Here is a 27,961-nt window from a genome sequence, read left to right as displayed (position 1 = left end):
CCTCAGAATTAAGAAGAAAACTGGTTTTAATAGTTAATGGAAAAGTCACTGAGAACAGAAGCTGGCGTTTTCAGAAAATCACTCCAATTTCCTAACCAAATGTAGTGTTGCTGTTGAAAACACTTGTCTGGATAACTGAGTATGCAGTAATGGTAACAATAAGTAAATACAGTACTCTCTTCTCCTGACACTTAAGTCCTAAATTAAGCTCAGAGTTGTGCCTGTAATTAACAAGCCAGCAGTCGAGTCAGTAACACAAAGCTGAGCCAGTCTCCCATATCTAAAAGTTACAGAGGCATTCAAGAAACTAATAAATAGGTCAACTCATTTCTGTATTCTATACTCTGTATCAGGTATGATTCATCCATAAAATGAAAATGTCAGTGTTCACACACAGTTTTTATAAACGCTTATATATGTTATTATAAATATTTAATGTCCAGTTAGATTGGCAATATTAAGATCACTTTATTTTAAGCCATATGGATTTTGAAAACACATACAAATAAAATACTTGCTACAAAATTCCATTTGCTAAAGTTCCTTCAGGAATATACATCAAGCATGATCCCAGCACACAGATAAATGACTTTTACAGAAAACATTACATAGAGCAATAAATGCTAGTGAAACAGCCAGTCTTTCCAGATATTTTACAATGAAAAGTTCTCTTTCCCTTTACCATATCTAATACTGGACTAAGTTTTATATTTATTTATTTTAAATTGCCATGTCTGAATTTAAAATGTGTAACCAAACCAACTGTGGAAGTCAACAGGCACTCCAAAGCCCCAAAGGGGAGAGTAAGCACTACTTTTCAAGTTCTCTAGTTCAGGGGTAAAAATCCCTGAGACAGAAAAACACTAAACCCATTTTCTTCGATGGAAAGACACTTGTCAAGGGACATTGCCAACAGACAGCCATAAAGATAAACTGTAAGGCTGAAGAGCAATAGTAAAACAAAGCAAGGAAACCAATCTGTAATGTTAGGTAACGAGGAATGCTTGGTGGAGCAGCATCATGGGACCGAGGCTGCCTGCTTCCAAGAAAAGCACTCAGCAGAAATATATGCAGAGATACAAAGCACAAGATATGTATGTGCTAACCTTGTCATTAAGACGGAAAATACTTAAGAGTGTGTGCCAAAACTATAATCCCACCTAGTTACAAACAGTATGCAACTGACCTCAAGAGTTAAAATATAAACAAGAATAATCAAGATATTGTGGTCCAATTTCAACATCACCTCAGGACATTTATTACATGAAGCCAGTAGATTAAGAAACACAGACCCATATATATTTTCTGCTCCTTGATGCCAGCGCAGAACTGCTCAGCAACAAGTGTTTAACGGACCAGGTCACTGAATTCTCTGGGACCTGGAAACTGATCTCAGAAGCAGTATGCCTCTGACCTTCCACCTCAAGTCCCTGAGTTGCTGCTGGACATCAAAATAGCTCTACTGCTTCTACTTTATGAGTCATACCCCTGCAGTGTCCTGTTCCTTGCTACATGCTGTGACAAGGGTCCCCGACTCCATCCCTTTCCTTGAGCCTATTGTGCGTACAGAAGTTGCACCACTGAATGATGATGCTGTGCTGAATTTCAGTGTTATTTAACATGGAGGCAGGTCAAGCTAGCTAGATCAAGCATGAATTCACTCACACTGTTCACTAAGGCTGATGTGCACCTTCAGAGTAGCGGAAGAAAGCCACAGAACCCTCAGGTTATTGAAACATCCAAAGCATTAAGAAGCCCATTACATCTGACGGTTGTCAACCACCACAATAAGCAACACTAGGAGGAAAGTGTGGCGTAAGTGGTGAAAGCAAGTCCAAGCAGACCTCAATCTAAAGATCTAATTCTAAAGGTTAATAGAGGTTTCACAACCAGTACACTTAGCCTATGATCAGCCACAGGTTTGAAACTATTAGCAAATAAACAGGAGTTCTAAGAGCAACCTTTAGGTTATGACCTAAAGATCTATAAATACCACTGGGGGGATGATCTAGTTTGAAATCAGATTATCTTTAAACTAACTAGAAAGCAATCATGCTTACGTGAGGCCCTCATGCCAGTCACACTTGCTCCGGAGCAGGGCAGCACTCTACAGAACCGAAGTTGACAACATGTGCCCTGTGCTATTTTAACATCCAGTTTCCCTGTATTATTTATATCACTGCCTTAAGAGAACAGTACTTAAGCCAAGCTACGCCAGCCCCACTTCAGCCCAACCGTGCATCCAGTTTTGTGCTCAGTTTACCGGAATGGGAGGAGCAAGTTCTGAGATTTGCTGATGGGTTACTTTATCAAAAGGCCTCAGGAAGACAGCAACTAGAGAAGAAGACATCAGCTTTCCCAGCAAGGCATTCTCCACTGTGCTTACCCTGAGGAGACACATCAAACTGTCACAGTTTGATTTGTGCTAGCTTTCCCTCTACAAAACCATAATATTAGGGCGTTTGTTCCACATAGGGATGTGCGGTTTTATGGAAGGACTGCTGTTCCAGTTCTCTAAACAGACTCTCCAGACTTCAGGCTTCTGCCCTAGATTTAGGTCACTAGTAATTGGACATGGGTACAAAATGCACAGGCTCAGTTCAGTGCTGCCTAATTAATTTCTTAGTCTGTTGATTTGGCAGTCGCCCTACAAAACAGAACAGTTGGATACTTCAACTTGTATTGAAGAATACTTTATGACACTAGCAAGCCTCCCAAAAAATAAGCCAAACTCTTTCCAAATAAATATTTTAAATTGCCTGGAGTACAAAAGTGAAATCAGTTTTTTCAGGTGAGACTATCAGCTTGGTTCATTAAAAGAAAAAAGATCAAGCACCGCACAGAATGTATAAGCTCAAAAACTTCACCTAAGGAGACCTCCTTAAGATGAAGCACAGAATTGTCAGGTGTCAAAATCTTGCAACCTATGGAGCAGAATCAAATATACCAACTTTCTGTCTAGGACATTATATTCCCAAGCAACTGGTGAGCATACCACCCACAAACTAATGTCACAGCCTGAGAGGATTCTGCACATTACTTTGATCTGTATGAGGTGCCTTTCTGTATGTAACTGCTCTTGGAGTAGCATATTCAGGATGAAGAAAAGCTCATCCACTGAAATTAGAATTAAAATTCGTTCTTTTCCTAGGCTTCTGCCACAATTTTTTAGTTAATTTGCTTGATTTTTTTTAAAATCCTTCTCGAAGGACACAGAACAGCCCCACTGTGCTGAGTCCTGGCCATCCTGCCAAGCTTTCTGTTGGAGCTCCCTTGACTACCATCTATTCACTTCACCACAGGTCCCATGTGCTTTAGGTAGATTTGGCTTAGGCCTAAACAGCAAATGAGAAGGGACAGATGCCTCTCTGCAGGAACTTTCCTCACTGGTGATCCTGGGGGTTGAGTTGGCAGAGCTACCTGAACCTTACAAGGTGGTTGCTCTACAAAACAGCCTTATAAAACTCTATTCACATATTAACTGGAGTAAAATATTTACTTCAGATCAGGAAGTATTGTATTTTTTGATGAGCAAACACGCTCAGTGCCTGAGCAGAGAGTTTTATGGCCCTTTAAAGGTGATCTAACGTGCGTACCTTGATTTAAAATAAAAACACATTCCAATTCCTTTCCCTAAGAAGTGAACTCTGCCAATAAAAAGGACCTGAAGACTGAAATAAACTCACTGTAACAGTACTGGAAGGGAACAGATTTCTCTCCAGAAGCTTTGTATACAGGGGCACTCAGATGGCTGTTAAAGTAAAAACAACATACAACGGTATTTGCAAAAAAGCTTAATATAATCTTTTGAGTCTATAAACTCTAAACAATAAATAGGAAAAGTGTACATGGCACACCAGAGCAGCTAAATATTAATACAAGTACAAATTGGTAACACCTACCTATATTATCAGCAATAAGTTTGTTTCACTACTGTGATATAATACAAGCTTAATATACAAGATGTTTTTACAAAGGAAAACCATGGAACAAAGTTAATACAGAAGGTGAGGGAGAAGGGGAGACAACAAATAACAAGGCACAAAAACCTCTCATGCTGCAACCCTGTAAGGCACCACTTGTGCAAACATGAAACCATCAAAACCTGTAGTGGAGACATTCTAAATGTGTTTAAATAACTGGACAATGTATTTTAAATATGACACCATGCTTGTATCTTTGGAAATAGAAATGCTTATGTTTTAAAAATTAAATAAGTGAAATGGGTGAATTAATGGCCCAATACAAGAGTCACAGCTAGTTTCTCCCAGACAGCTCCACAAGTGCACCTTGATCTTGACCTATACTGGCCTTGCTAAGAGCCCTGGATCCAATATGGTGCAGAGGGAAATGCTGCCAAATTATGTCAAATTGTGCACACCAGTAATTGTGACAAAACACACTTCAGGGATTAGGATGAGAATGAAATTATTTTCATTTGAAACCAAAAATTATTTTAATCAAGATGTAAAAGGTCAGTAGCATTAATCTAACATAATTAGGGATCTTAATACCCAAAATTATCATTCATACCTCTATTTAAAAATGGATCAACATTTTTCTCCCTTATTCTGTTACATGATCAGAAAATCTATCATGAGACAAACTTCAGAAAATCCTTCACCCTTACTAAAAGATTACAGATACATAGTTAAGCACACAAACTGTAAATTTCCTCCTTTTTTCTTGTGTTCCATGATCTCTACTGCTAGAAGTTTTTGTCCTCTCTCCAAATACATAAAAATCTCCAGATACTAAAATTACTTAAAATATGCACACGTTGGACACGTTTTTACAAGATGAGAAGAGTTTTCACGAATAATCAAAATTTTCTTCTACTGAAACATTTAGGAGGCACTCTGTTTCTCATGAGCTTCAGACACGTGATTTTTTTTTTTTTTTCTAACTTGGGAACGACATCAGTAGACTACATTTCTAAAAGTTCTGCTTGCATTCTTGCACAGTAAGCAAACTGAATGAACCTGACTATTCAGTTATTGGCTAGGTTTTGTTTTCTTATGTAACATGTCTTATTTCACATTTAAATACCTTGCCACAAATCAAAACACTTAAGGTCAGACAACCTGCAGCTTTAATGATGCTCAATCTACTGAGCTGCCAGAGAGGAAAATCAGGTCAATCTATAATATTTTAAACAACAGAGGAAATGGAAGAAAAAAGTCTTAAGTGATAAGTTAACATTCATATAGCTATTTGCTGAAAGGCTGTGCCAGCTTAGGCATGCTTCATTTGCTATATTCAGTCCTGTTTTAAGGATACAAAAATTTGAGCAAATACAATGTAAACAGAGCCAGGTAGACTGCAGTAGTAAAGGACAAAATCATTGATCTGACACGTTTAAGGCCAACTATTTACGATTTGAAATATGTCATACTTTTCCATGGCACTTAATACACTGAAAGTTAGTACTGGGTGACAATAAGCAAGGGAATACATATTCATATGAGATATATACAAGTAGCTTCAGTTCCTAAAATAGAAAGTTCAAGTTTTCTTGTCCAAATAAAATCAATTTGTGAAAGACGCCCTGTGGCTTCCTATACTGAATAAAGTAATATTACTATTTAAATCAATTTAGTGCAAACTGACCTAAGTCCAAAGACATACCACTCCTTGATTTTTCAGTCACTACTTACCAAATGCCCTATTTCTTTCAAAAAGACAAGTACATCTTTTTTCCCCCCCTTAAAAGAACAGCAAACACTTGACAACTAGCATGCTGTTCTAGTCTACATTGACAAAACTTGCAGATATACAAATCGTGCTTTGGTCATGCAGCACAGACCCATCCTGAAAATGACCCATCTCTCCATTTAATCAGTCTAGAAGAACACAGGGCCAGATTTCAATTAGCAGGTCATCCTGGCCACTCCGTACTCCAAGCTGACAACGGCAGGCTCAGCTTTGGAGAACTCGGACACAAGTTCGCTGTAGCGGTTGTCTGCTGTGTTGCTGCCCTCTATGGTTCGCACGGCGTCATTCACCGGCACCGGCGGCTGCTCCTTCTGGAAGCACGGAGGGCTCTTCTGCGCCACGGGGGAGAGACGAGACGTCTGTTCCTGTTCCTTCACAAGGACCACATCTGACTGGCCGTTTCTCTGCTTTATTTTCTGAAATACAAAGAACAGTTACTAACAGCGTGCATGACTCTTTACTGATAATATTGTGCTTTTAAAGGAAATGGATCCCCTTCTTTTGCTGGCTAACTCAGTGTCTGCAGAACTCTGCATTATATACCCTAGGTTAGACAGGTAACGCAGTTATTGTTGAATGTTAGGCCATTCCTTATGACTTTATTCCCCACAGTTTACAGCAGATGCTACAAGCACTGTTTGCTTACAATTTGTAGATAAGCAGAAAACTAAGAATGCCTATCAATATCTCAAGAGAAGGAGAGGTTCCTCCAGGGTTGCCCCTTGTTTGGTTGCTATCAAGATGGGAATACTTTCTGGAGTAGAGGCAGAGGAAGACAGGCCTTGGTACTGCAGCAAACAGGGATCTTGCAGTCTCTTAAAGACCATGAGTCTCTTAATGACAAAGCAGTTTGATACCTAAAGCCCTTCTATCCTTCATAAAAACCTTCTAAAAGACCTTTCCTTTAGATCCAAGAAATGCCAATACAGTTTGTTCAAATGCATGAATATGCTAAAAAACGTCAACTAAAAAACAGGAAAGGGGAAAAGAATGTATACTGCCAGCATGAGCAAGAGAATAGGAAAGAGGTGGATTGAGGGATTTTTCAGTTCCATGGTTCAGGTTGTTCACTTGTTTTGTTTTTGTTTTTAATTCAAACTCACTCACCCAGTAACTGGGAGTTTGCACTAGTTATGTGAACAGATTTCTTTGTTGATGTGTTTGTGTTTTATTAGAACTGAGACTAGAACCAGAAGACTGGTGTCTCTTGACATCAACTTTTTATAGATGACAACAGCAATAGCAAAGTCTACATCAGGATTTCAAACAACTACATCTCTTCTTCACTCAAGTGAGAAATGTAGGCTCAGGTGAAGTTAACATCTTGGAATGAGGTTCTAGAAAATTCAAAGCTGAGACTCCACTTTCCATCTTGCTTATTCTTTAGATTGCTTCATCTTGAGTTTTCTTCACCTTGCTGCTTCAATTGTATAAAAATTTTAAAATACAAAATTAAGATTTGAAACAGTATTAGATTAAGTGACATTCATTCACTACATTAAAGGAGGATCAGTCTAATAAAATCTTTCCTCCTAGAAAAGCTGTACTTCCTCCCTTTCCCTCCCAACATAATATACAGGAGTTGTGTTACCATTTCTATCCACACACAAGTATTAAAACTTACAGTCAAAAGACTTTTGCATTCCTTAAAAGGTATTATTCTGAAGTTTCAGCACCTTAACTGACTGTAACAGAAGTATCTATCAGCCTTTCCTGGCTGTTTACTGTAGCACCTAGAAGTCAATTATAGACATCTGATCTCTGGATTTAGCCCTGTCTTCATAAAAGCATTACAATGTACATGACCCATCATTATGGTGACTTACAACAGCATGCACCTGCATATGAAGTTAAAAGAAGGACAATACTTACTGTTTCCATTTTAGTAGCTATAATGAAAATAAAACATTTTCAGTCTCCTTAGTTTAGCAACACAGCTGCAGCTACATGGATACCTCATTACCAAAGATAGCTTAATGTAGGTTAAGCTTCTGTGAAACTTACCATCAGTAAGGCTTTGATAGTAGCACTTTCACATAATACAGTTCATTAATAAAGCAGAATAAATAGTGCCTTAGAGCACTGATCATAGAAGCAAACAGTGAAAGTCCAAGTCACCATTACACAGTGAAAGTGCTAGGCCATACAGCAGTGACATTCATGTGAAAGCCAGCAGCACAATTACAACTATAATTTGAAGAACAGGTCACAAGTACACATTTATTTTGTAATACTTACAGCTTCCAGTTCTTTAATATCTTCCTCCAGTTGTTTATTTTGCTCACTTGTATTCATGATAAGATTGAACACAGACTGTCTGGGATGCATACTTCGATCAAACTGATGGTACATATTTCTCCAAAACCTGCACAAAACAGACAGGTTTAACTATGCAAGATAATGACAGAGCTGAAGAAAAAATACTGTATCTTATTTAGACTTACTTAAAATTGAATGATACTGTATTAGGCTCCAAAAGAGTTAGTTCTGGAGAAAAGTCTGGATTATACAGAGGATTCTGGTATTTCTTCTGTTCAGCCAAAAGGAATGGCCACAAGGAATAGGTCTTCTCTTTTAGTCTTAAAGCAAAAAGAGATAGAGGTCAACACAATGACTGCAAGCAGAATACCAGAAGATACTGCTTATGGTGTGCAAGTTTTGCCTATTTGAAATAAATGCTTTTAAAATACAGTGTGAAATAAACTGATAAAAACTTCACAGAAGTTTTCCAACTAAATGCATTGGAAGATATCCTACTAATAGTTATGAGTCTTGAGCAGGCAAGAATTTTAAGGTTACCTAAAAAGAGATTGGGAGAGGAAATGCCATGATGCTTCCAAACTTAAGCTTACCTACTTTTAGAGTGAAAAAAAAAACCAACAAAAACTAGATGAGGAGGAAAGAGATACTTTAACTTTCCCAATGAAAATTAAACATGTGATTTTTTCCCAGTATTAGAAAGACTGTCTTCAGCACGTAAAAGCACTGCTGTTCCCTGATGCAGTTCAACATAGTTTTCAGTACTACCAATCCTTCCTCTATTCAGAGCCTAAAATGAAGAAGATTCATGGAAGTTCTTAGTCTTCCAGAATAAACAAAAGACACATTACAATGTGCCTGCTTACTTTAGCTCTTCTCGTTCTTTTTGACAGTTTCCAAGGAAGTTACCAAACTGGCACGAATGGACATGTTCATGGATTTGAAGGAGGAAAGCTTCATTGTACTCAAAGGCTTGTGGAAACTGCTCAGTCAGATTCCACACACTTTCTAAAAACTGGGTGAACACTGGTGAGATCTCTTTTGGATCACCATCCAACTGACAACACCTGAAAAAGATTCCATAAACAGATTGAAACTGGTTTAAGTTAGAAATCAAGAAAGTCTTAGCTGCAATTGTTTTTAAATGACAGCACCTTAATTTGACACTAGCTTTGATTTGGAAATTGAGCACCTAACTTCAAGAATTGGGACAATTTTTGAATAGAAATAAGTCTATATTTAACCTGTTTTTCTGACTTTTAAGTAATCACATCTATATTAAGTACAAAATAGCAACATAAGACAGTTAAGTTCCTTTGTGTCTAACACTGTCACAGTCAACATGTGGAGTATACCAGCTAAAAGCAAATTAATAAGCAGTAAATAGCAGCAAGGCTATTGTCATGTGTGATGACAGGCAGATCAAGGGAAAAAACAGAACTCTTAACATATAGGACTTCTAAAGGTAGGCGTGACTTCATCATCAAGGTAAATGTAAATGCAGACTTATCTTTAAAGATACCAAAACTATGTGTTTCATATTGCCTAAATAGCTAGGATGCAGCACTGTCTATACATAGGTGCAGACCTTGCTGCAGTCATCAGCTTCTGAAAGCAAGGCACCAGTAGCACTAAAAATTTATGTCTGCAATATAAATCAATTATCCAACAGGTATTCCAATAAATTGCAATACACTGTAGACAGCAAGACAAGTGCCTTGTCTACTGAAAACAGCTTACTCATTGCTGAACTGGTGCAGTGTGTCTAGAAATACAAGCTGTCTTTTGTTTAAAAATACTTAGTTTGGTTCACTGTATACATGTTACTGTATCGGAGGAGTGAACTACCTGTCAGAGAACTTGTGCCCAAAAGAGATCCAGTCTTTCTCTATCAAGACCTAGAGGGTAAAAAAACCAAAATGTCATGTATAATATTACTCAATCTTACACCTACAGTATTAACCCCACAGGATATCAATATATTGTACTTTAAATCTGAGTCCAATAAGCTACAGTAGAAAGAACTATTTATCACTTTGTAGCTTCTTGATTTTCTTGGAAGTTTTTCACAAGATTCTCAAAGTACATTTCTAAAACTAGTAAAAAAAGTTAAGCAACTTGCTAATCAGGTACCTGATAATTTTGTGTGAAATTGAAAAATGTTGTGTGATTTCACTAGTAGTCTATTAACTTTCTGTGGCAAAGAATAGGAAAAATTGCATGCCTGCTATCAGAGTTTACATAAAACCACATAATATATTCTTTCTAATACTTTTAGCAGTAAGTTTGTTAATATCAACACCAGCTTGTTTTATCACTTTGTTCACTATAAAGTACCAAAAACAACACAGGACCTTCACAGAAATTCATGTGAAAGCAAGGATTAATCAAAACCCAAAAAAATTAAATTACTTCCCTAAAGATTACACACATTCTCACTATTTACAACAAATTAATCCTCTTCTAATTCTTCCTCAACTTCACTTTCAATGTTTGTAATATTTGTGGCAGTTAGGTCTAGCCAATACATTGAACTAGTTTTATGTACTATTTTTGAGGAGTTCCTTGTCACTGAAGGACACTGTTGATTTTCCTAGTCTAAAATTTGGAATAATTGTATTGAAATTCTTCTCTGTCTACAAAAAGATGAAGAAATTTAGACTGCTTAGACATCTTTAAGTCTCTATCACGGGGGGAATTGTCATTTTTAGATTTTAAAAATGTTGGTTTGGAGACAAATGATAAAACACAGAGCTGCTGTAATTTAGTACATGGGCTACCTCACATAAGCACTTTGGAATCCTTCTATGTCATAGATAAGGGACTTGTTTGGATGCAAAAGGCAATCATTGCAACATTTCTGCAGGGTGACTAAAACAATCTGCTATTTGTATTTCAGTTTTTTAGATTTTAAATAAATGGTTTTTTCAAGTAGCAAAGTACTTCTATATGAAATATTTATCAATATGCCGCAGATCTCATTTTACACTTGTAACTACAAAAAAAAACCCGAACAGCATGTTTACTCTGCTCCCTTTCACACTCAAACATTTTACACCCTTTCTTTACCAAGGAAAAACTCAACATTGCAACTCAACCTCTGCTTACCATGAATCCTTTGATTGTTCTGTAATAGGAGTCTAGCAAGAGAGCTCCAAGAGAACAAACTTGGGAAGTCCTATCCCAGCCATCTGAACAGTGCACCAGTACACTTGCACTCTCAACCGCTATTGCCTGCAAAACACAGTTGTTTCTTAATCAATGATCTTTTCTAGACAGAAGTCAAAAACTAGTAAATAAATAAAAACACTACATTTATTTCCAACTCATAGCATAGGCCATCTTATTTAACAAAGCCAAGAAAATGTTTACTATGAAGAAAAGAAATAATATTATCAGAAAGTAGGAACTTCTCCTCATGGAAGTATAGAAAACTCCTTGAAAAGAAAAGGAATTCCACTACCACCTTTGCATAACCTAACCTCTTCAGGGATTCCCCCTTCTCTCTCTCTCCCTCATAAAACTAAATTGACAAGAAAACCTAACAATAATTAGACTGTACATTACAGAGTACAGATTAAAAAAAACCAAACGCCATCAACACATCATTAAGGATACCACTTGTTCATCATTATGCTACATAAAACTAAAGGCATAGGAAATGCTTATTAGCTTCAGCTGAGAAATCAACTCCTGTTGGCTCAGACATTTTTGAGGGTCATCTTTAGGACCATCACCCACTTTTAACTGAGATAACTCCTTATTATTTCACCTAGCAAAAACAAAGATCCAGGTTTTTTTCTTCACCCACTCCCATGAGATCAAGCCCTTGGCTTTGTAAGTGCTTGGCAAAGGCAATTGTTCCTCTCAGTTATTCACAGAATCCTATTTCCTTGCCAAATGAAGTCAGCATAGCCACCTTGGCTGCTTTACAATTACTGCCCCAGTTCTGTTTTTCAGGGTACACTGAATAATAGTTTGTTCCATCCACCACCGAACTGGTTACACCTTTCAAAAATATCTACAGAAGCAGGAAGCATAAGAATCCCTTTGTCTCTCAACAATTTGACCAAATAGCATTCAAAAAATCCCAGAACATTAGCTGGAATATTTAATATCTCTAATCATAAAGAAACACATAACACTTTAACCAGCATATTAGATGTACTGGTATATATACTAAGCACCTACCTCCAAAAAGGTCAGTTGCAGAATTTTATATATTACATAATATTAAACATATTTTTTTCTGGTAGGTTTCAGCTTTTCATGCAAGTTACCTTGGCAAGAAAGACAGCAGCATCCAACACAGCTTTGACATGACGCAGCCATCCAGAATTCTCCAGACCAGACAAAAAGTCATTGACAGACAAACCCCTTGTGCCACTGACTGAAAGAAACCAAGAGTTAAAAAGCCTTAAGCAGTTGCAGATACCTACACCCTGAAATGTGGAAAGAAGAATAATTGTATGTTGTTTCTAATCCACTATATTCTAAGTTGAGTGGTGGTTTCCGGAAAGATTTCGGATCAAATGGTTAAGGGAGGGGTACTACAAAATGTTGTCCAGTCAGAATTCAACTCTGCAGAACTACATAACCACGAGTGACAAGAGTAAGATCTTTGTGTCTTTTTAACAAAATGACATTCCAATACAGTAGTTATCCCCACTAGGATAGGTAACCTGGTTCTTGTACAATTTTGAATAGTAACTCACACAGTTACATTACTGTCCAAACATGACAAACTTCTGGCCATTAAAAAAAAAATTTGCTGGCTAACATAACTTCAGCTATGTAATTCTAAGAGAAAATACCCAAGGCTGGCAGCTACAAAAATACCTGCCTCTTCCACAGTGGAAGCCTACTTTCCACTAAGCTTAACAGCTGGACTTGATGGTCTTACAAGTCTTTTTCAACCTAAATGATTTTACAATTCTAAAGCATTGGGCCCCAGATGAAAATAAAAAGGTTCTGTAGATGAAAGTCAGCAGTAGGGATACAACAGCTGCAAAATCATCTTTATATCTGACCATGGAAGGAAGTGAGTCAGCAGCAAAAGTAGAGAACAAAATTCATCAAATCATTCTGTGATGCAGCTCCATATTCAGTCAAGTCCCCTGATGTAATGAGGGCTATAAACTCAAATCACTGCATCAAAGAGCTTTCCTGTATCTGAACTAGATGTTTCTCAGCTTTCAGCCAAACAAGTTTTGGTACACTTCCCATTGCTCAGGAAGATTCATAGCGCCAGGTGCTGCTGAATACTAGAAGAATGACAGGCTTCCAAATAAGTATTGCAGCACCTTTTCTAAAACCCACAGATCTTCATCATCTACAAAACTATCTAGCAAACCACAGCACAATGAGGTAACAAAACACCAAGAAATCCCAAGACAGAAGACCTACTTTTAAAGGTTAGTCTGTAAATATCAGTAAAAGAACTAAAAGCAAGCTAGCTTTCCTTTGTCCTTGAAAGGCATCATTAGGCAAGAGTTCTGCTTCCAAAAGATCTAGCATGTGAAGGAAATCAGATGAGAATGTGAGCTAGCTGAAAGGATCAAGTCATTCTCTGTATCAGTGGTTCCATACACCTCATCAGTCACAACAGTACACAAACAGGTCCACCACTCTTTGGTGAAGGAAAGAAACTGAAAATAGTCAAGCATCTGGAAATTCAAACATCTGCAGGGAAGGAACTGGACAGACGAAGCCATGTCTAGAGATATTCTTAATGACAGCACACCCACACATTCTGTAACTTAAAGAGTATAAAGCACAAGCTTTCCAGATAGAAAATAAACAGGCTTCCAGCCCTCAGTTTGTTTTCACCTAGATACTGCTGTCAAAATCTGCTTTTGATCACAATTTTCAGCTTGGCAGAAATATTTCACCACTAGTATTTCCTCTTTCTAGCTAGGTTTCTATATTTTTATAAATGAAGGCAGAGGTAGGAACACATATGTTGAGCCCCAAGAGTTACTTTCCATTTCTGTGAATTAACACAGGCATTTTTATACTGGTTGGTGATTCAATCAACTGCATTGATACTGTTCCAATTCTTAAATGCTGAAAAAAGTTATTTTCCAGTTCCTTATGGTCTTCTAAAAGGTCAAAGATGATTTATGGTACCATTTATAGTACCACTAAGATAATTCAGCTACTTCACAATAAATACGATTCAAGATAGTTCTGCCTATATGGATCCCATCACAAAAAACACAAGCCCTGCATGGACATAAGCCCCAAAACCTCAATGTTCCCTTGTCTGATTGCCATTATTCACACTACTAGCAAAGCCTCAGGCAGTAGTTCAGGAGGCGACTAGACCCGCAGAGTGAAGCACAGCATGTTGCAGACAGAGGTTGTTTTTTAACAAATAAAAAAACCTAGATAATCCCTTTCCCTATACAGAAAACTCCACATAACTCACAAAACCACCTCAGTTAACCCACTTCCACCATAAAAACATATGCAACTGATCGCAGCATCTGTTGAGCTTTTCCCCCAAACATCTTCTGCAGAAATGCTCCCTCTTGATATACACAAAATCCTTTTGCTTATCAGAGTTCAATCTTTTCTGTTATGCAACTTTGTAATTTAAATATATAAAAACTGAACTTTGTATTTAATGTCACAGCTACAAATTTAGCCCATGTGAAGTTTCGCCCATGAGTGTTGTAGTCTGCTCATCGGGGGGGCAGAGTCATCATGTTCACGCTGAAGAAAACTATTTTAGAAAAGTTTTGAACCACTGCATGCAAGATATTTGAGTAACAGCTGAATCCAAAATGAAGAACAGACTGTAAATCCCCCTAGCATGCTCCATGGTGTTGTCCCATTACAAGAGGATGTTGGGAAGGATTATGTCTCACATTCGGCTTGCCAGTGGAATCATTAGGTTCTGAAGGAAATCAGGCAGACAGACACAGAGCCGAGGAGCAGGACACACACCAAACAATGAATAACAGTTGTTTGGTAAAAAAAGCCCAAACAGCTGAAGGCAGTCCCAGTTAAAATGGTGCTTGAACAAACAGCCTCACTGGTATCACGCTCTGATTTGAGAACATTCAGTTCAGCACATTCAGGGGAAATGAGTACACAGAAGCTAAACAGCATTTTCCTCATTTCAAGCTATGAGCCATTTTCATGGCATTTTCTTCCTGATCATCCCACCAATGGCACATTTCTAGAGAGGGATGAAGAGTAAATTATTGCATACATCCCTAAATTTTAAGTGTCCTTCCTACCCCTGAAGAGGCTCCTACTTCTAGAGTGGAATTCAGCAAAACTCCAGTGAATCTCAGTACAGACTGAACAGAGGTAGAACAACTGAGTTCATATACTAAAAAAACTTATGTGGAAAACAAGCAATAGAGATCACTCATGACTTTGTTCAATAGTGTTTAAACAAACCAATTCTCCACACAAGGAAAAACTAAAACATATTCCATCTTTAAGGAAAGTTACAGACACATATTTACTAAGTTTTGCTGGTGGGATGCCAATTCAAATGAAAGGAATATGAGGTCTGTGAAGCTTAACTGTGTGATGCACCCTTCTGCATCAGGCATTATTACACAGTAGCAGGCCTCCCAATAAAAATAAAAATAACAATCAAGATTTATTAGCTAGTTTTCTAGAATTGAACGTATTAGTAAGAGAAAGGGGGATTATGCTAAATCTAAAAACTCAAGCTCAGGATCACGCTCTCATCTTTCCTTCAGGAAAAAACATATGCAGGAATAAGCAGAAAGATACGTATTATCAAAGCTCAGTCGGATTCCGTGCAAAGGGCCTGAAGAATAGGTTAGCAGCACATCCAGGATCAATGAAAGTGAAGACTACACCACTAGTCTGTAAGATATCTTGATTAATGTAGCCAGGATCCCTTCATCAAAATAGGCTTCCATACAAGCATAAACCTTCTCCACAACTGGAAATACTTGCATAATTCTAGAAGCCAAGCACTTACACATGTATTGTCTGTCAGGTGTGGAAACCTCACTTCTGCCACTGTATTCTAATCTCAGTATTGGTACTCCACAAAATGTCTTAAGTTTTCTCTCAGCTGTCTACCTAAATAAAATACTAACAGAATTATGAACACATTTCTGCCTCCCCATTTTCACCACCAGGAGGCAGGCAGTAGTATGGTGAAGTGGCTCTCGTTTCCTCCTGCCCCTTCTCTACAAACACCTACAAACACACAAGCGGCTCACCAGGTCAAGGAGCTCAAATGTTGTACATATGCCTATTGTGAATGCTGTGGAACAAAGTGTTCCTTGAAGAAATGATATTCTGTAAATGAAAATATATCTACAGACGCACACTTGGAAAACACAGCAGTCTTTCTCACTGACATACTAATAAAGTTCACTAAAGATGTATGTGCCATTCAATTTTCTTCAAAATAACTCCATTCAGTTGGGTTTACAGTTTGAAGGTCGAGGTTTAAGGTAATTCGTTACCACAGAGCACAGCAAACTGGTACTAAACACACAGCTGGAATAAAACATAGAAATGTCAACGCAGTTTGCATAAGCTACTACTAAAGACTTCAGAAAAACACTTACCCTATTTTCAAATACACTATTTTAGTACAGTTAAAACATACCTTCCAGGAGTTTTTGCAAGCTAGATCTCATTACATGAATATTTTCAATGCCAACAAACTGGAACCTGATGTTTGAGTAGTTGTCTTCGTTCTCATAGCCTTTCCCAGCAGCTCTGTTGGCCATTGCATTAAGCTTAAAAGAGGAAAATAAAAATACTGAAAAACATTACTGGGATAAAAATATCAAATTAAGAAACAAAAGTCAAGCAATTTCAATTGAATACATTGGGAAAAAAACACAAGAGCACATAGTATAAAGAGATTCTAATACACAATTTGTGGCAAACCAGCTTGAAAGCACTGAAGAAAGGGACAGTATCTATTCAAAAAAAAGAAATAGTCTATATTTAGAACTGATACATCTGAATAATGCATTTATTAATTTCTATCCTCTTCTCCATATCCCTAACTAATAAATCTTTACTTGTGTCCAAACATTTCTGAGCAAAGACACTACAAAACAACTCGTCTACAAAGGAAAGAGTAAGATCCAGACATTTTCAGCTCTTGTGTTCAGACACTTGAGTGAAATTAATACTAACTGAAATGCAGATGGGTCTAAAGAGTGAAAGTTACCCACAGATTGTAACACAGGTCATAACATAATTCAACTTAGTAAAATAACAGAATTTAATTTAATTAAACAGTGATGAAGTATGATGGTGAGGCACTGGAAAAGTGCCCAGAGAAGTTGTGGATCCTGGAAGTGTTCGAAGCCAGATTGGACAGAGCTCTGAACAACCTGGTCAGAGGGGTTGGAGATGATGTTTAAGACCCCTCCTAACTCAAGCCATTCTATGATGACCTCAGAATGTTACAACAGAATTTCCCCTACTTCCTCCTTTCTGAGACACAGAACATAGTACTCTCTCCCATTCCAAAAAGAAACCCCGTCACAGCTCACCAATTTATGAATTTCATTTCAAACAGTTAAAGTACTTGGATCCCACTCAACTATTACTTCTTAACTACGATTTAAGTATATTTTATATGCACCTCTCAAAATTCAGAAGCCTATTCAGTGGATTCTAGCTGACTACTGGGACAGGTTCAACTTCTTTAAGAAAGCAAGTAACTAAACACCTGAATAGAGAGGCCTAACCTTATCTTTAAAACATTTTTGCTTATACTTAACTCCAAATTTTTCAGAATTACACTCTATCCCTGTACTCTGATGTTCAGGAGGAGAGGCTTGTTTGTAGCACCCAGAGTACCTACCTTCGGCCTGGTGTCCATCACGTACATGTAGCGATTTGAAGGATTTGCTTTACTGATGGCTTGCAACATGTGCTCATCTTCCAGGCACCTGGCACTGAAACCTGAGAGAGGTTGACTGCATCTGCAAATTGCAGCCTACCAGAGACAACAAAGAACAAATTAGCATCAGTTTAACACCTGTACTTGAAGTGCTTTGCTGAATCTCAAAAGACACTGAAACAAATAGTTTCATTCAGCCTATAGCACCCAGAAACTGAATAAAGTTCAGGTGTTTGAACTTTTTAAGCGCATCTCTTGGAAACCTTACAACACAGTACCTACACCTTAAATCTATAGGTTCATCAAAACAGTTTTCCAGGTTCATCTACACGGGCAAGGTATCGGTTTACATAATGGACATAAAAACTCACAAAAGTACAGGCTGGAAAAAGTACACTTTAGGAAAGCAAGCTACTCCCTTAATATGGAATGAATTAAGTGTGGTTTTATTAATGCAGACATGATTTTATTATTGCAAGGGAAATTTGTTATCATCTAATGTAATTTTTGTAATGTAATTTTCAATGATATGTTGTATTTCAGAAGGTACATCTTCCAATGTTTAAATAATAACATAATTATGTTTAAATCCATCTAGTAGCTTCACATTCATCAGTCAAGATCTTTAACTCAGCAAGGTGACAGTCCTCTCCTTCCACAGCTGAGACTCGTACATGCTGCTTTACATCACCCTCTGCAAAATCTTATTTCCTACTCTGTACAGAGTTTTTTATCTTGCAAATAACTCCTTAAGGAACCAATTCTGTTATTTTGTTGGTCCATCATTGGTTTTGTTTAGGTTTTTTTCCCATTATTTTGACCTAACAGATTTTATTCCTGATATATCAAGGAAGACAGATCCCTTAACAGAAAGCTATCTTCAGTTACCTTAATGTTAGTTCCTGAAAACTTTAGGAGATTCGACTAATTATCAACTGGTTACTTAAGGATTTCTTTTAAACTGCCTAGGCTTACTCAGCATCCTGCTAGGCATCACTCCTGTCAGCTGTATTCAGGGTTATCCTGAGTCACACCCTTGCCACACAAGCCACTGTACTTGAACCTCCTTACCAACCCTTGAACTACTGCCAAGTGTTGAGAAATACTTTTCAGCGCATTTGCAGCAAAAGGAAGTCACGCTATACCTCTTTATTTTTGTGATAATATGACAGCACTGGGAATCTTCCTTTGCTTCTGAACTTGGAGCTACCAACAATTATGGGCTTGCTTGCAGTTCTGGGAACATAAAGTTCTCTAGGATAGGTTTCACAAATCTGAAAGACACGGACAAAAATGATTTTATGGGGAAGGCACAAAGTCCATCCTAGTTTTATTGTATTCAATTTGAAAGATGTAAGGAGAATCAAGACACAAAGGATAAACACTACCACGTTTCTTTACACACATGTAAATAACTCAAAGGAGACAAGCCATGGATAAAGTAGAACAAACTGCTATCCAAGTTACACAGCCAAGCATCACCATACCAGCATTCATTCTCATACAGGCAACTCTGCAGTAGAAATGCTAAGAATGTGTTTCAAATAAAATACTGCAATTATTTCCCTCTTTTTTTAGTATTTGCAGACTACAAAGTAAGATGAAATCTAATCTCAGAATCAGCCACACCACCACAACCAGCACTGCAAATGCTAAAGTAGAATCCTGCTCAGTTAAGAGAGAGATCACAAAGCTGCAGAGCTCCAGAATCACTGGGGCTGAGCTTCAAACAGTTAAGTATACTCTCCAAACAATCCCAAAGAACCCATGCATCCATGCACACATGCTCTCTCAATGAGGCCTCGGGAAAAACTTCAATCAGGAAGCTGTGAGATTGCATACTGATTAAGGAGTTAACTCTCTCTCCCTGCAAGTTTTTGCTTATACTGCAAGCCAAGTGATTTCATAGTATTAGGCTGTTTTCTATAGGCCTTATCAGAAACAGATGCAGAGCAGAATGTGTTTCCATTACAGCACTTACCTTGTAATCACGATTTGCATCAGACAACTGCCAGTAAGCATTTGGCACTCCCATTCTCTTATATTCTTCTGCTAGATCAATAAGTTGCCAACCTTTGACTTGCTCAGATTCATTTTGTTTTGGATTATAAGAAAAGGCATAGAGTTCTTCATATTTTGCTGAAAGGTAAAGAATATGTAATGGAGAGAAAGTCTCAGGCTTCAAGATTCACAGAAGCAAGACTAAATAACAGCTACTAGACACGTTTGAAATATCTATTTGCAACTATCCTACAGTTAACTGACACAATTACAGATACTTAGTCAGAAGTAGGTTATGAAAATTTTCCTGAGTGTGCTTGACCTATTTCAGAAGAGACATTTGTAACGCTGTAAGGGCAAAGCACAGGTCAAAAAATGAAGACTGACAAACTTAAGGCAAGAGGCAAAATTATTAGAAGATTTCATAGGAACTGAAAGAACAAACTATTTTGGGAGGCAAGAACTGAAATTTACACCTACTGACCTTCAAAACACTACATTTTAAAGTTTCTCTGAAAAAATAAAAGCTTTCAAACATTTTGTTTTTCCTAGTATGCTATTTACTTATCACAGATGACACTTTGCACTGTTCTAAACACAAAGCAGAAAATGCAAAAGACCATACTAAGTGACAGAAGGCTCTTGCAAAGCTGAATTGGTAATGTTATTCTAGCATCAAAATTTCAGCTTTATTTTTGAAACTGCATGAAATTAGTAACAACTGATTTGCTTAGTGGGTTTTTTATCTATGAAACACAATTAAGAGAGACTACACAAATTCATAATCACAATTTCAGGAATAACACTAGAAATGCAAAAAAAAAAAAAATAAAGGGATCTCTCATGCTGTTAAGAAACATTAGTGACATACAAAAGCCAGACAACACAGCTTCTAAATTTTTATGCAGATTAATATTTAATCAAAAAAACTATTTATATACCAAATCCATGTAAGACTTTACATTACACGTATTTAAAAAAAAATAAATGAAAGAGACATGGTTTACACACACACACCCCAACTTGTTATCCATGCATATACTGCAAAGTCTTTTACAGCTACAAGTATTACCTGTTCTTGATAGCTGAAGCAAAGAGTTATAAATGTCATGGCAATCTCTCTCTCTGGGTACAACAAAGTGAACTATCCTGAAGTTCTTGCACTGGATGACAAGGGGGCAGCCAGAAGTAGTCAAGGGAAGTTTTTCTACTGCAGCAATGTGATGATGCAGTATCTGTGACATACAAAAACTCAAGAGTAAGCATGCTGATGAAAAATAAGAACAGCATACTGTTTAGATCAGCAGATATAAGACAACACACTAAGCAATGCTGAATATGGATCTTGACTAATTTTGTTGGTCGGTTATAAAAAGAAATACATTTAGAAGCAGAAATCCAAGAACGCCATTTTGATCAGGATACTAAAATTTATAAAAATTTAATTATTCTCTTCTGTCATTTTGAAGTGTTACCTAGTGTTTGTAAGAAACACTAAATATCCTTCTAAATGCAAAAGTGAAATGTAAAATCCAATGTGGTTGTTCAGTCTTCTTTTAACTTTGTTAACTGACAGGCTTATATCTCATTAGGCAGTGTCCAGACAGGATATCTATTTTATTAAAGGATCTACAGGAACATACTTCAGAATTTTCAGGCAAAATAAAGCAAGTAAGGGAAAAGAATTCAATGTTTGAAAGATAGAGAAGATCGTGAAGATGTCAGAACTCCAGTATTTAACACCTACAGAAGGAACAGGACATAAGAAAAACATCTCCTATATCAATTACTGTGTTAGATAAACATGACAGTTTCTCAGCTAAATGTTTATGACCACTTTAACAGAACTGTCACAGCAATGGACACACAAAAGCCTTCCGTAGATTTATCTGTGTGGCAAATCTACACAAGATTTAGGTAAACACATGGAAAGTAACATCTGTTCAACTGTGGGAAGCAAGGTCCAGATACATTACCTCAACTGAACAAGATGTTCTCGATAGAATTCCAATTACCTCACTGAAGCAATCAAATCTTCTTAAACATTGATCAGAATTTGACAGGCATCTGAAAACTATGCTGCCAAATACGCATTTACAAAGAGACGACCTTGGAGACATTATGATAATTATACTTGGTATTTGCATTATCATCAGAAATGCAGTACTTGGAGTATAGGTTCAATTTCTCCAAATTGAAACCTTTTAATGTGCATAGGGAAGTGCAAGCAAGCAATGCTTCTGAACCATGTTCTCTCCAAAAACCCATTTTGTAGGAAAAGGTAACAGTTTGGTTTGTACAAAGTTGTACATTGTATCCAAGAAAAAGTAATAGAAAAATAAATTTTCCTGAAAGCACCATGAGGCATTTAGTCAGATAACCAAGATACAGGATTAAGGGTAATCCAGGAAAATACACCTACAGAAAAAAAAAAAATTATAACCACAGCCAGGGAGATGATATTTCATCCTGGAGGATGAAAGACTTAAGGCACTAACTCAAGCCAAGTGGCTGGGCTCCAGTGGGAGCCACAACTTGATCTCCACATGTGTGCCATCAGGGCACTGAGCATAAAAAACTAATGGGAATTACTGTACTAGCCAGCTTTGACTGCACAACACTGGTAATGGTCAACAAAAAGCTGTGGTCCCATCTGAAACCTTTTATTCCACAGATGAACACTTGTGAAGAAACAGCTGCTTACTGCTCTAAAAAAGTGCATGTTATCTTCAATATTCCACCAAACCTGAGATCTTAGGATTTTTGCTATCTCATTTAACCTAAATACAATCTAATTACAAGGTAAGTTAACTCTGAAATTTTAAACCTGATGCTTAACCTATGTATCAGGTCTCCCACTCCTGCCTCAGAATTATGGTGCCAGTCAGTTATTTAAAGAAAACCACTACACGTGCATTCAGAAATACAAGTGAAGGCTACAGAAGAAATTACAGCAGCTTGAGGAAAAGTCAAAATTTTCAACATGACCCGATTTCAACTTCAGCAGTGTCACGCAAGAGTAAAATCTGTGAACCATTAACTTATTATGATACCATGAAGGAGGAGAGTAGAGGGAACAACAAAGAACATTTTAGTAAACAAATTCAACCTTAGATCAGGAAGAACAAATGCATCTGGAGAGCCCATGCCTTTAAGCTGCAAGCATTCATTATCCTTACCCACGTCTCTCTCTGGCTTGAATCTATGAATAACAGATGAGTTGCTGTAAGGTACAGAGTTCCCGTCAGTGACTTATTGCTTGTGCTGAACCTATCCAGTAATTTCACTTGCTCTACCTGTAAGAAAAAAGGGGAGTGGGGAATAAAACTTAATTTTTAATTTTTGCAGAGATGTAAATCCTAACTTAGCAAAGGCTTTGTCAGTTCGTGCAATAATTTTGAAAATGGTAGGAAATGTAACACAGCACACACAAGGCTATTTGGGCCAAACTATAGTGGTCACAAGTTTTGAGACCAACTAGTTCCAATGTCCTGTTTCATTACAGAAGTATTGAGCTTTTTTTAGTTTCAGGTTTTTTTACAAGTAAGAATTATTAATTACTAAGCTTTTAGGCTGCTTCCCCAAAACACAGCAAACACACACTAACAATTTCCTGTTATCAAGGTGCCAGCACTGAATTAACAGCTGATCTCAGCAACATGCTTTATTGGCTGTCTGCAGGCTCCAAGCCATAAAGATTATGCTCTCCTGATTTCAATTTTAGCTATGTACTGTCTTTTATAAATTCTCCAACTTCAAAAATCTATATTATTATAACCTTGCCTCATAGTCAAAATACATTCTTAACAAAATGCAAACATTATACTAATAATTACAAAAAACCTCTAGAAATTCAAGGACTGTGCTGGCATTTGAAGCAGATAATTCAGGCCTGAGCCTCACAAGGGCCAAGGACTCCTGGTATTCCATCAACATTGTTATCTCAACCCTGTGGAAAATATTTCAAAAGAAAAATTATTTCTAGATAGCCTGCATTTTATCTGCTCCTCCGAACTTCACGGGCTCCACAGAGTGCTTTATTTGAACCAAGCATTACACGATTCTTTGTGTGCAAGAACAGGAAAGGAGTGCTGCGAATGGCTTATCTCCACACATTCCTCTATTTCTTGGCAGCACTATCTCATTAATGCCAAGTTAAAACTCTGTGCTACCATTAAATGCATGGCAGAACTCCAAAAACTTCCACACCAGCAAGACCAGCACCCAGAGGAGGCAACAAGGAAGAGCCCAAATCTACTGTGCTGATGTTAAAGCAATTTTTAATTCCTATGTACAAATTTATCTAGCATTTACCTACTAAAGGTACATACAAAACAGAAAAAAATCCAGGTATTTCTTATGATCTAGAAAGGCCTAATTTTGCTTTTGAAAGTTAAAAAACCAACTTAATCAACACAAAATAGAATGAAGGAAATACAAATGTATACTAGAAATCAACAGTACGATAGTATTCTAGATTTCAGTTTAGAAAGCAAAAAAATTGGAAACTACATGCATCAGTACCTTAAAATACATTATGCTGAAACCCCCAAGGTATCAGTCCTCCGGTATAGAGTGGTATAAGTGAATACACCACAGCCAAAACACAGAATTCATACAGGGCAGATCTGCAGCAATAATTGCTCAGGCACTGCACCTCCCCAGCAAACGGAGAAGTGCACAGAAACTGCTCCAGCTTTGTTCCAGTAACACAACCCACAAAATCCTGGCATGCAAGGTTTCCTTCTCCTCCGTGTAACAAGCCAGCTTTTCTCAAAGCTGTATTTGTACATTAGATGAGGATAGCCATTAGTGCTCCAACTTCCACTTAAATAGGTAAAGTCTTCAAGAATTCTGTAAGCTAAGTCATAGATAAACTTTTCTTAAAGACAACTGAAATGCTATTTAGATTCAGCCTCCATAGGTGATATGTTCATTTAAACCTGTTTCAGGTTATTATACAGCTTATTATACAGCTTTTTCTTTTGTCATTTAATTTGATGTAGCAAACAAGGCAAAATTTTCCATCTCCAATAGAAAATCCAGCAGTATTTTCACTAAAACAGATTTGATGTCAAATATGCAAACAGATTTGACTGAAGAATTTTCAGCCTTTTCTACTACCTTTTGCTTTAAAATACCCTTAAGGATACTATAAAGATTCACGGTAAAACCACATATTCTTAATTTCACCACCACACTTAATAAATTGAGTTTGATCATTTGTTGCTGCGTAAATATAAAACTCTCAAAAGTTATTTTTAAGTTGACCTCACTTCCGTATTCAACATAAATCTGTTGGACAGTTTAATTTCACAAAAAGCTTATCTTAATTTCAGGTAGCTGTGTTGACAGTTTTAAGAAAATTTTAACTTCACCATGCCCAGCAAACTGAAGTTGGAGGAGGTATAAAACCTATTCCATCACTGTCTCCTGGGGATAACAGCTGCCCTGTACAGCAGTTAATTTACACAAGACAGCACTGTTATTTCAAGTTTATTTCACTATGACTTAACTAAACTGAAAAAACAGGAATGCCATCAGAATAGACAAAGCAGGGATGTCTCAGAACAGCTGGCATGAGATCCAACTTGAACCTACACACAAATTGAACTTTTAAGACCCACAGTGCAGGTTGTACTTTACTTTTCTTGCTTCCTATACCTGCAATGCTCTCCTATATGCATTTTAATCCATCTAGGTATTCGATAAACCAACAGCTTACAAAAAGCTAAGCAAGAAACACAGTTGTAACAAAAGAAATATCACACTATTTCTCAACATCACAGTGATTCTTTAGAATGTGTAGGTTTTTTTGGTATGAATTATAAAAATAATTCCTTCAAGTAGTAAGTCTTGTATCTTACAAATGGCGTTCAGAGCTCATTTCTCTCTTCAGTTATAGTTACATGAAGTATTTTTTTCCTTAGCAGTGCTCCAGAAACATGCAGAGACACAGTCTGATGCAAGGAAGTCAGCAACCTGCAGCCTTTGTAGTCTCAATTTCAGGTCTGAAACTTAAACAGCTACTCTGATCATCAAGACTCGTTGGCCTTAGTCTAGCTTTAATTTCAAAATCAGCTACTGACTGTAACAATACAATATTAAGTTTCCAAACAAGGACTTACATGTTTATAAATAAATAGGCTGATAAAGAAACTTTATCTCCAATCTGTCAGCATGGTGCAAGATTAATAAAGTGCCACTAACAGTAATTTCATCAGAGACCTTCCTTCTGTTTCACATATATACGTGTATATGAAAAATAAAAGTAGCTATACACATTTATATAAAAGTTATGTAAGCTGTTACTCAAAAAATTTAAAAGTCTGTTCCTTTACGTAATTACTGGTTATAAATCTACTATTTGGACAATAATACGAACACTCCTTCTCTAAACATATCTATAAATCTACTTTAAAATCAGACTACCACGTTCAGGAATTAACCACTTGACAATTTCCAGGACCCAGCAGAGAGGGGGAGGCTTTTCAGCAACCTTTGCAGTCAGGGATGATGAGCAAGGTGAGAAAAATACTATTAGAAATTTAATTCCATAAAAGCTGTGACTTAAAAACTTACTTAAAAATTAGTCACAACAAGAAGAAAGACCTTCCTTTTGCATCTTCATTATACAAAGAATACTAACATACTAATATTAGGAAATAAAAGTGAGAAGTCCAAAATGTCAACTACAGCTTGGCTGACATTTTTTTAATAGCCTAACACATTACACACGCACTGACGGCCTGCGTATTTAACAACGCACACTGGAGTCTTCAAAAACAAAGAAAACAGATCAGTTGTTTTCACAACCGATTTGCCTCCAAAACTCGAAAAAGCTTCACAGAACCACATCCAGAGCACACAAAACAACTGCAGTCCTCTCCCAGCTCGCTTCTCCTGCTCCCCACTCCACCACAAAACCCCCTAAACCAGGATTTTTAGCGTCTTCCCCTTATTACAGACATGGGGCCCCAGTGGAGCAGCATGCCCCGAGCCCACCACCCCTTCGAGCGGCACGGGCCGCTCCAGAGCCCCTCGCGGGGAGGCACCAGCCACAAAACAGCAGGAGGGAGGGAAAACAACAACGCCCTCGTCCGCAGCGGGCGCGATGGGCTGGGCAGACCGTCCCGGCCCCACAGCTACCGCGGCTCTCCTGCCGCCCCCCGCCCGTGCAGCAGCACCGGGAGTACCTTGGTGGTGCGGATGTGCTCCATGGCGGTGCCCCCTCCACCACAGCCGCCTCCCGCCCGCCGCCGCCACAGAGCCGGGCCGGCGGCCGCTCCGGCTGCGCTTCCGGGGCGGGGCCGCGCCGGCAAAGGGGCGGGGCCAGCGCGGCGCGCGCCCTTCAGCGCCCCCGCGCGGCGGGCGGCGGGAACGGCTGAAGCGCGGCGTGGGAAAATGACTGGGGGTAGAACGATTCCGGTAAGGAAGGCACAACGGGAAACCCGGTTGTTACTCCGGGTGGAACGCGGTCGGCGCACCCGACCTCCCACACACAGTATAACCCAAGGGGGACTAAACGGAGGGCGGAGCAGAGGGGAGATCCCGCAGCCAGGCTCAGTCGAAATCCTTGCAGACGTGGGGACTTGGTGGTGCTTTCCAGCTGATAAGCCGCACAGCAGCTGAAAACCAAGGGAGATAAAGAAAGAGGTCCTGCTGTTGAATCAGCAGCCATGGCGAAATCTCTCTCCTTGGGCTGATACATGTTCCCATCACCGAGTTATCTCAGGTACTATCCTGAGATACCCCCCTGCCAAGGTACGACCACCCCTCACTGAGTAAGATACATTACTAAAGTCACTCAGTCTCCACCTAGACATAAAGGAATAATATAAAAGTGAGTTAAAGAGTGAGAAATTAGGGAAGACTCCATCATAACTTCTGGGATCAGTCAATGGGCTAAACCTGTCTTCTACCCCATGGGGATGTCTAAGAACCGTACCCATGCATGCTGAATGATTATCTCCTCCTAGCTTTTGTTAGGGATTACAGTTTGTTAATATATTGTTTTGAATTAATACATTGCTTTGAATACATTTTTGCAGTCAGATACTATCACAGGTGAAAGAAATAAGATGAATGTGTCTTTACAAACAGACCCTGTGAATC

General features: G+C 38.1%; 1 protein-coding gene across 1 annotated transcript; it reads right to left on the bottom strand.

The window, feature by feature from the left end:
* Positions 1 to 443: 443 nt before the first annotated feature.
* MTMR6 (myotubularin related protein 6) lies at positions 444 to 27,143 on the bottom strand. The gene is made up of 14 exons (XM_069013356.1): positions 27,043 to 27,143; positions 23,026 to 23,142; positions 20,919 to 21,081; positions 19,827 to 19,984; positions 18,991 to 19,119; positions 17,807 to 17,941; positions 16,589 to 16,721; positions 12,255 to 12,364; positions 11,083 to 11,208; positions 9,823 to 9,872; positions 8,841 to 9,041; positions 8,160 to 8,294; positions 7,954 to 8,080; positions 444 to 6,131 (listed from the first exon to the last, which is right to left on the bottom strand). The coding sequence occupies exons 1-14, from the start codon at positions 27,064 to 27,066 to the stop codon at positions 5,871 to 5,873; spliced, it is 1,869 nt and encodes a 622-aa protein (XP_068869457.1). The 5' UTR covers positions 27,067 to 27,143; the 3' UTR covers positions 444 to 5,870.
* Positions 27,144 to 27,961: the final 818 nt, after the last annotated feature.

This window comes from Aphelocoma coerulescens, chromosome 1 (genome assembly GCF_041296385.1).
Source record: "Aphelocoma coerulescens isolate FSJ_1873_10779 chromosome 1, UR_Acoe_1.0, whole genome shotgun sequence".
Classification (NCBI taxonomy): Eukaryota; Metazoa; Chordata; class Aves; order Passeriformes; family Corvidae; genus Aphelocoma; species Aphelocoma coerulescens.
Note: the sequence above shows the minus strand (reverse complement) of the source record. Positions and strands in the feature narration are given on the sequence as shown.

Excerpts from the sequence above, each read along its gene's own strand:
- MTMR6 (XM_069013356.1), bottom strand. The coding sequence starts at position 27,066 with ATGGAGCACATCCGCACCACCAAG. Across the intron at positions 23,143-27,042 it reads AGCACATCCGCACCACCAAG|GTAGAGCAAGTGAAATTACT; the intron begins GTACTCCCGGTG and ends TTTTTCTTACAG. Across the intron at positions 6,132-7,953 it reads ATATTAAAGAACTGGAAGCT|AAAATAAAGCAGAGAAACGG; the intron begins GTAAGTATTACA and ends TTTGTATTTCAG.